General features: G+C 34.1%; 1 protein-coding gene across 1 annotated transcript; it reads right to left on the bottom strand.

Moving 5' to 3' along the window:
- Positions 1-3710: 3710 nt before the first annotated feature.
- On the bottom strand, positions 3711-9742 carry LOC132202697 (uncharacterized). Its single transcript, XM_059629775.1, has 9 exons — positions 9599-9742; positions 9154-9284; positions 7776-7863; positions 7586-7720; positions 7050-7133; positions 6909-6945; positions 6596-6660; positions 6398-6506; positions 3711-4521 (listed from the first exon to the last, which is right to left on the bottom strand). Exons 1-9 carry the CDS (start codon positions 9632-9634, stop codon positions 4097-4099), a joined length of 1110 nt encoding a protein of 369 aa, XP_059485758.1. The 5' UTR covers positions 9635-9742; the 3' UTR covers positions 3711-4096.
- Positions 9743-10382: the final 640 nt, after the last annotated feature.

Here is a 10382-nt window from a genome sequence, read left to right as displayed (position 1 = left end):
AAAGAGCTGATCATGGATGTGAAGAACTCGGGCTTTTTGCAACGACAAAAAAATCTGAGCTTTCACTTCCATTTTTATTAATATTTATTATTGTAAATATAATCAATTATTCTCTTTAACAACTTAAAATAGAATAATATTAGTAAAAAAATTACACTTTCTGACCTTAGACAAATATAACTTAATTAATTTTTTAATAATTTTTACTTCTTACGGAATCTTACATATTCAAAATTTAACTTTTTCCGTGCTTTGCTTGGATTCAGTCTGCAATCTTGTTACTCTTTTGTTAGTCTCAAAACAAAGGTGATAGCACAACGAAATCGAAATAATAATGTTTTCAAAATACACGCGGTTCTGACCTTTGCTACAACCACAGCAAAGAGCCGCGTGTTTTACAAACTCGTCTTGCATTCCCTTGCCCTCAGTGACGGTTTTCTGTCAAAAGGCCAATGGCAGCTTAAAGCTCCGTTAAAATAAACACTCTGCTGCTGTGGAAAACATTTTGTACATTATAAAACAGGGCCGTAGCGAAAGAGGAGCAGAGGCGAATTTGCTGGCTGTGCACATTGTGATTGGAGCAGAATAAATAATTATTATCAAATTAATTATGAGAGCACAAGAGTGTGTGTTGCTCCACGGCATATAATTAATTGACTCTGGAAGATAATTTTCCGCGGGGCTAATTAACTGCTAATTAATTATAATATGGTCGTCGATGCTGCAGAAATTTTACGAGCAGCAACGTACGGATGACTTTGCAAAAAGGCACGATTGGCGAAAATAAACAGGCGTCGCCGCCCCTTGCATAAAGAGCGCGCGGCTCTCCAAGGTTTCCAACGTTTCCAACTGCAGCGGCTCTTAATAGCCCCTCATCTCGGCTATCAGGGCCCAGAGATAACCCCGTCACCTTCTTTGCATACTTTGTACTGCTTTGTATGATGCCAATAAAATATAAATGCACTTGGTACTTGGTGCAATTATAAATAATTTTTTTCTTCCATGTGTTTGCCACTTTGATAAGGAAGAGGGACGTGAAGTGTCTTTCGATAACCCTCGTAACCTCAACAGATGGATTTAGATACAAATTAATGAAGTTTAAAATTCCGGATTCGGTATTCGTCAAATTAATATGTGATTAAAATTCAGCCAGGATTTACAAGAAATTTTGTTAGAAAAAATAAATTATTAAATCGCTATTCTGCGAACTGAAATGACTGGCCGAGATGCGTGACATAAATGCAGTGTTCAGAGCGTGGGAGCAGAAAAAGTCGAGCTGCACTTTCTCGATCGTCATCAAAATTCAGTTTGCAGTTTGCACGCTGGAAATTACGAACTACACTCAAGTGTCGAGTGTCAAGAGCACAGGAAGGGCACTTTGCCTTGAAATTCACAGACTAGCTCTCGCTCTGGAGTACAATCAATTAGGTGAATTTTTTCATTTATCGTACATATCCATGTATTAAAGGATCAAGAATAAATCTGTTTTAAAGAATGTAGATTCATTAATAACTTGACAAATTGTAATTAACTTCTTTTTATATGTTTTATAAATTTTAAAAATAAAGGTAAAATTTTTGGTACTAAAAATAAAAGAAAGTAATAATCTGAAGAAAAAGCAACATAATATTAATATTAAAACAAACAACAAAATTTATAATTACACATATTTATTTTAACTAATTCTTGTTATGATTTTAAAGGTAAATATTAAACTATCCACTATAAGGAATAAAATATTATTAAAAAAAATTAAAGTAATTTCTTCTAGTAAAGCATTTTATTAAGTAACGGAGGCGTTCTGATTTAGCCAAAACAAGCCTTTCTTTGATTTATTATTAATTTGTGGTCCTTCATCTTCTGCGGGCATTTTTTTTAATCAGGTGGTTCTGAATATAAAATGATTTGCGAGATTGGTCAGGCCATTGTTTAGAGAAGTAGATCCTTCTGAAATTTAATTATACTTCTTTCCCTTCCTTTTTCCTTTCATGTTGCCAATTGCCACAAATAAAACATAATCATTTCCAAGAATTTCTTTATTTATTTCATCTACTTTATGTAAATTCATATTAAAAGGGAATTTAACACTTGCATTGATAAATAAAAACAAAATCTTGTGCCTTTGATTTGTATGGTTACAAAAACTTTTTTCAGCTCTATAATTAATAATTGTAAACGGGCTTGGGGGAGTTTGGCCATTCATGGTTAATAATCCTCTCTGAATTGGCGGCCAAACGCAAACACAAAGTCAGAGCAAATAATAGCAGATGATAATATACATAGCGAGTTATGAATCCAGCAATGCGCGAATTTGCACTAATGAGACGCGCTGCAAGCAAGCAGACCTGAAGGGCGGTAATTAGTGGTAAAACCCTTTGTTTACAAAATGTAGCGAAGATTTTCATTTTATATAAAATTCATAAAAGCGCAGCAGTCCTTTTTCGATTCTGATGGGAATAGCCGGCGGCCCGCGAATTATTGGATTATGAAACTTGAAACAAGCCGAGTGGAATTTATGATTGAGAAGACGTTGGTCGGCGCGGCACGGAATTGCATTTGGGTGAATGGTCAAAGCGGACTTTGTAATCCGGTTAAAGCAATCTGCCGCTGCGCTCTCTGTTGCTCTCTCCTGCAAGAGATCTTGTCGTTGCTCGTTGTGCTGAGAGTTGAGCAGAACGACGAATTTAAGTCGCGAGAGCTCATCTTCAATGACGAAAGAGAACTGCCATAACTCTAATGCATAATCCAAAACATCAGAAAGTACAAGAATGTTCAAAATCTTTGTATGTAATAAAAATTTTGAATAATGTACGTTATTAATTTTTTTTTAAATAAATGTTTTAATATTTTTGATGAGTTTAACTTGCATGCCAAGAAAAGCCAGCAAAATTCCGTTTACCAAATAATTTGAAAGTAATTACTAACATTTTTTTTTTATTAATTATCCTAAATCATAATTTCTCACAAGAAAATTTTTCCCATTTTATACAAATATGCGCTACATATTTTTCAAATTTGATCATTTGAATAAATTATCTAAATTATTTTTAATTAAAATAAAAACATTAATTCAGTGAAGACATAAAATGTTACCTAAACTATAAATAAAAATTAACTGTTTATAATTTTATACTTTCTTGCCTATTGCAATAAATTATTCTAGGAAAAATCCAATTATAAAACAATAAATTAGATTCAGCTACTAATTAAAAAAAATACTTTACTAGAGTATTTTTGATAATATCTTTATTGAAGATCTCACTTTCAATTTGCTCACATTTATAACATTATAAAAAATCAGAGCTTTCCAACGATGCAATTTGTAAATTTATACTTGTAGTGAATAGAAAGCTAGTTGTCATCTACCGGGGCCACTCACAACTGCTAAGAGAAAGTTGGCTGCCGCTGCTGCACTCTCCCGAGTCAGACTTGCACCAACGCTTGCCGTCTACCGGCATGTAGACTTCATTACGCAACTTAATTAATTTTAGGTCAATGCTTTGAATTTGTCACGTGATATGCCCGAGTCAGCACAACTCCTGTTGAATTATCTACCGGCTAGATATTGGGACACCTATTGACCTAGTATAATTGCATCCCTACCGATTAGCTAATAGGCAACGCGTTTCGCACACGTGAAAGACCGGTTGCATATGTAGTTTTGCTATTTCGCAAGGTGATTTGGAATTGATTGATTTTTACATGGAATATTTTTCAATAAATAATGGCATTTTATGCTTTATTCTTGGTACATGATAATTCATTTTCAATAAATTAATATAATAAGTTACTACGATCCTAGGTTAGTAATCTTGAGCTGGGTTTTTTTAGTACTTGTTCCCAGCGCCGTTTGCTTTAAAATTGCAAAAAATATCAGTTGGTTCAAAACCAGTGTTTGATTATATCAATCTCGTTGGTACGACGCACGAGAGAATTAAAATGCAGTTTCGTGACTAATATATTTTCCAGCACAGAACTCCGTGTGCAATAAATTAAAATGTGATTCAAATATGATCAATTGAAAAGCCCTGAAATCGGCTCGTCCCTTTGTTATTACTGGCCGACCCACCCAAACCCCCTTTGAAAAAGTCACATTTCAACCCTGTCGTTTCCGGATTTCGGTGAAACGGCGTCTGATTTCGTTGAACTTTTCCTCGATGGCGGATGGCACGGGGATGGTGCTGGACTCTGGGGCAGCGGTGGTCGTCTCGACCGCCGACTCCTCCTCAATCTCCTCCTTGCGCATCTGCTCGTACAGGAAGTGGTCCCTGTAAGCCAACTGCAGTGGCTTTTCGCAAATGAAGCGACTCATCTGCTCGCACGGAGCGCCGATCCACGCCGTCTCGTTCTTCACCGTGGCCATTCCGACGCAGCTCGAGTCCACCTGTCGGCCGCGGGTGTGCATGCGGGGCGGCGCCAAATTGATGTAGCCGAAATCGCGACCGGTCGCCAGCCACTTGTACTTGCCATTCTTGTACGAGCCAGATGTCCAGAACGGCTCGATTTCGCCACCGTCATCAGCTGACATGGAAACATAATAGAATTATTAGATTTTTACATAAAATTTTGAATTTATATTGTAAATACACTAAATAATTTTTTAAGTTATTACTGATTATGAGCAGAAACCATGAAAAAATATAAAAAATTCCTTTATTTCAATATTTTCATTTAACAATTTCCCTAAAAAACCCATCAGATCTACAACGATTTTGATGATTGAGACAATGAAAAAAAAATTGGAAAGCGGCGCAGTTTTAAAAATAAACAAGCTAAGCGCTACGTGTTTCATGGTTTTAATTTTCTTTTATTATAAAATAGGGCCCTCATTGCTAAGCTTTAGTAAAATGTTTACGTAAATTATGTGGGAAAATGCAGGCAGTATGATAAAAACTACTATTTTCTTTTTTATAAAAGCCTTGCGTTTTCCTTATTAAATAAAAAATGTAATAATTATTTTATGGCAAACGGAGGCAATTTGTTAGTTTTAAAATTATAATTTTTTTAAAGTAGTTTTTTAATTGCTGATTTTGTATCTTTGTATCAGTTTTGTAAGCAAACTGGTAAAATGGTCTTGTTTTTGAATTAAAACAATTATTTTACAATGGGGGAGAGCCCGAGTTCTTCACTTTCATGAAAATTTCCTTGATTGTCAGCAATTTCTTCAAACAAAATTAAATTTTAAAATATTAATATAAAACTACAATTAAATACAAAATCAAGTTTGAAATAAATTTATCAACTTAAGAATGGTCAATGGCATTAAATATTTTTATTTAAATTAAAAAAATTAATTTCTCATTTTTACTTAATTTTCACTATCATAGAATCTTGCCTTGAGAAATCAACAGTCTGACCGTGAATTTGTCCTGGCTGCAACGATTTAGTTGCGAAAATTTTATTGACTAATAAATTTTTATGCGTTTGTTTGCGTAATAAATTTCGCGAGATTTGATGGCTCGCTCACTTTTGTGTGGTCCAGCGACCGCGCTTTCTCTTTTCGCGTTGGCCTGGACCAGCGCAAGATGAAAGCAACAGTTGCGTGCCGTGAGCCGTCGAGGAGAGAGTGAATCCGCGACCCAGACACTACCAAACAGTGACGTGAAATTTTATATTTTAATTGTCAGTGCTCTGCAGCTTGCATTTGTTCGCCCGCAAACTGTTTGGATCATAAATTTGCGTAGCCTCGGCTCCTTTCCAGTAATTATCTATTTTATTATGCACACGCACGTGCGTTGGCTGGATTAATTTTTTTGTAAAATTGAGAAATGCTGCAGATCGTTACGATGTGCTAAAAGTGTGTTTGGATTTCCTAGAGCAGTGCGTATATAATTTACTCATAACTCATAACATAATGCAGATTTAAAAAGCAAGTCTCAAAAAATGCTGATCAATTTTTCAATAGCTTCACATTCCAATTAATGGTTGTGTTGTATTTAATTTATACAATGATTTTAAATATAAAAAAATACTATAGTCTTCAATATATTGAAATAATAAACAACAAAAATTTTTTATTATGTTTAAATCTGTATAAAAATATAAAATAAAATATAATATTTTAATTACTGTTTTATTTTTAATAATTAAAACAATATAAATAACTGGATTGAAAATATATTTTTTTAAATTAATTTTAATTATGCAAATATGTTATAAAAATATGTATTTGCTAGTTTAATGTAAAATTTAATAATTATTTTATTTTATAACCTCTTTTTCCCATTTGCTATTTATCCTTGTGTGTACTTATATGTTACTGGATTTTATATATCTGCTTTTTGCTTTATTTCATCAATTTTAAAAGCTCTTAGGAAAATTATGGATGTGTATTTTTTAATTTCAATGGAGGATGAACGAACTTTTTCCTTAAATTGAATTATTTTATGATACTGACCCATGGTCATCAAATGACTGAAAAGTTCTCCTTCCTCAATCGGGTCCTCAACGCTCACAAGCTGCTGGCAACGAGAACGGCAGAAGTTCTGAGCGTCATCCCAACGCAACTGCAGATGAATAAAAACTATTAGCACCCTGTCTATTCTTTTTATTACAATGGAATGTTCAATTCATTGTGTTAAATTTTATTATGCACCTTGATGGAGCTGTGGGAGAAGTAATACTCCTTTTCACCAAGAGGCACCATTGTGAGGTCACGAGCTGAAAATTATTTACATTTTTCAGTATTCTGTAGTGCAATTAAGGCTATTTTTATTTCAAATTTTATACATTTTTGTGTATTATCTTATTTTCTTTGAAAATTCATGTCAAATTGCCAAATTTTTCTTCAACTGTGTAAAAAACTGCTCATTTTGATGAAAAGTCATAAAAAAATAATATATGCAAAAATGTCAATTTAAAAAAAAAGCAGAAGGAGATTTGTTAAAGTTATCGTCAAGTAGACCTACCTTGATAAGCACAGTCATGTCTGATAAGTCTAAGCAACTGAAATCAGAAATTAAGTCTCGTCAGTCATTACATTCGTTTCGTCATGTCTTGAATAATGTTAAAAGTCTGGAGTGGGAATTGCAAGAGTTGAAGTCGCTCACCTGCGAATTGCACTGCTCGTACTCTTCAGTGGTTTCATTGGCGACCCTGAAGAGACCAAAGTTCTGCTTGCCGGTTAATCTCAACTGAAAAAAAAATTAAAATTCAAAATTATTCTGCAATCTCGATCACCTTCAAATTTTGTCATAAACTTAAAACTTAATCGTCGTATCAAGAACATAAAATTGCAGACAATTTTTTTTTTTATCAATAGTCCGCGTTCATGTTTTATTAAACCACCTTATTTATTTAAGGTTCTTTTCACTAGAGACATTCTTATTTAACGTGCTTCATCTTGTAACTTTTGTCAATCTGAAATTTTCTAGAAACTTCTCGCGAAAAATTTAATCTGGTTAAAAAAAACTTGTCATGCAAGGTGTGTGTGCTGCTCAAGCGCACGTCCCTCATACCTAGATCATTATTTTTTTTATCGCCTCTTTGCTCGTTGCCGACGGGCCTTTTTAATTGACGGCGGTCAACATATTTATTTAAATGCAATATAAATTCAGGTAAAGACAGTAATTATGACAAAACTCACGCCGAAGTTGGTGGCCAGGACGAGCGCCGTGAGGATGATGTTGACGACCTGCAGGACGATGATGGCCACCGCCACCACAATGGCAAGCAGCACTGGGATGATCAACACGCCCAGGGCGCGCACAGAGCATGATTGCTGCCGGTTTCAAAAAGGCGTGAATATCAATTAGCCGCGTTTCTCTAAAATTTACCTGCAGAGCCTGGAACTTTTGGCGGAGGCCGCCGCCGGAGTAAGAGTCAATGATATACTCGGCGATCATGTAGAAAGGCAACAGACCCCTGGAAATTATTTTTTATTTAATATAAACGCTTGCAATTATGTTGTTTCGTCAAATTAAGTGGTGGTAATTAAAAGTAGTAAAAATTTAATTATCTCATTCCTTGCCTTATTATATAAATTTACAGCAACATTAAAAAATAATTGTTAAGATCGTCAGATATATTTCTATTAATTAAATGTAACTAAAATAATAAAATTTATATTATTTTGATTACATTTTAATAATCTATTGCTCAAAATAAATTTTAATTCAAGTTTTTACCTAATATTATTAATTTATCCTATATTAATGGTAATATTACATCGCCAAGAACACCGTACAAAAAAGTGGAAACATGCATCGGCATGAAAAAATATAAAACACACAAAAATGGCAAAAAATAAAAAAGTCGAGAATTTAAGAACACTGCTTGAAATACATTTCACAAAATTCACAATGAAAAAGCTGGTTTTGCTTCAATTTACTGCTCATTATGCTTGTTTAGATGTAAACGTTCGCGACCCGCGCCACGTTTATCAGGATGCAAGAAAAAAGCAGTGCTCTCGTCAGGCAAGCGTCTCCTTGCTCCACCTTCAAACGCAGTCCCATGAAAATGTCTGCGCTCTTATACACATTATATAGTCTGGCCGCCGACAAACAAGTTTTCAATCTGATTGTGAGTTGCACTGCCTATCGAGGCATACGTGACTCGATGCATGGTCCCTTTTTCTATGTTTAACCAATTTATTCAAAAATGAATGAATATTAACAATTATTTTTAATTAATTTATTTTAAATATTTACTAAATAAGAAGATATTACTTTGTTAAATAATTATGAATAATGGTGCATAAAGTAATTAATTTAGTTTAAAATGTATACAATTTCCGATAATTATTGCTTCAATTACATACCTTGAATTTTTCATAATTATTCATTTAAACATTTTGAATTTTCTTATTTTATGCAATTGTCAAAATTTGCAATGTCTATAGCTTTCATGTCTCAAAAAAAGTGTACCTCAAGTTTCTCAAGTTGTTTGTTTGCAAAAATTTCAATAATTACATTTTAGTCGTGACGGAATCATTTAAAAAATTAACGCTTTAATTAAACACTTAGGTAAGTGTAAATATGTGCAATTAACAATTTTTTCCTCTGTGTGAGTTTTCGTCACGTCAGGTGCACATACGCATGCGAATATTGAACCGCAGCAAATCACGAGTCCTTGTTCAAGTGGACAAGTCGAGGACTGGCGGACTACTTTTTGCCCACAATATGCGCAAAATAAAAAGGAGGAAAATTATTTTACCTTGGCGTCGACTGCTTCAGACTCGACCATGCTAGGGCGCGACTCTGCTCCGATTCTTCGAATTTGCTGGGCAGGCCGCGAATCACGTCGGCAAAACTTTTGCCAAAGGTGCATGGGACGAAAAAGCAACCCTGAAGCAAAAATTATATTGTTCGCACAGTTTATATCCAGTGAAATCCAGTTCAAGTTAAGTAAGTTTTATTGGCTGATTAAAAATTGATTTAAAACAAAATCACATATTGAAAAAAAGTTTGGTTTATTTTAAAAATTTAGTTCAGAGATGGAGTTAAAATTTAAAAATTTAATAAAATATTGAGGGTAATTTATCTATAAGTTGAATAAAAATCTTCAGTTAAGGAAATATTTGATTTAAAAATTAAATCCAGGTAAATGGAAAAGTATTGGGTAAAGATGGCAAAGTAAAAAGCAAACAATTTTTGCTTACCAGTAAGCAGATGACCAGCACAATTTTGAGACCCATGTTGACTGGCAGGTGGTCACAGGTGGATTGAAGCGGTCAACAGGGCTATCTTACAAATTATACACAAGGGCGGACTGCGGAGAAAAAAGGAGGATGCCCGAAAGGTGCGCTCTTCCACCGAAATCCGCGTCTGGTCCCACCTTCCCCACTCCGCGCGCAACCCTTTTCGGCCGCGTGCACCCAGTAACACAGTTTCTCACTTCCGACGACCGCTCCTTATCGCGAGCGCAGAGTGGGAACCCGTCGAGTTTTTTGACGAAATTTTCTTTCAACAACCTGATGGCATTCGTCGTGTTGGGAGGTATCTCTGAATAATTCGTTTCAAATGCAGCGATGTGTCAATCTCGCGGCCGGCGCAGTAGCTGTTGATGCAGTTAGCACCAAGGTGAAAATAAAAAAAAGTTGGAGAACGAGATCTTGCTTTTATATCTTGAGAACTTTTTAGGCAAAAGATAAAACGTGTAAGAAGACTATAGCCGTATTAGACATGGTCATTTATTTTTCCTTTTTTAACATTAATCATTTATTAGTCAGGAAAAATTCTTGCATTTAAAATCGAAGATTACGTAAATTATTAAATTTAATAGAACAAATTATTCATGTTATATTAAAATTGTAGGAGTATTGAGAAAGTAATTTATAAAAAGTGCAATTTTGTCCTCTAATTTTTTAAAATTTTAAAAATAATTTTAAATATACATAAAAAAAACATTTAAATTGAAAATAAATATTTAATTAAATTTATAGC

This window comes from Neocloeon triangulifer, unplaced genomic scaffold (genome assembly GCF_031216515.1).
Source record: "Neocloeon triangulifer isolate White Clay Creek 2 clone unplaced genomic scaffold, ASM3121651v1 ptg000015l, whole genome shotgun sequence".
In the NCBI taxonomy this organism is placed as follows: Eukaryota; Metazoa; Arthropoda; class Insecta; order Ephemeroptera; family Baetidae; genus Neocloeon; species Neocloeon triangulifer.
This window is presented reverse-complemented; position numbering and strand designations above follow the sequence as displayed.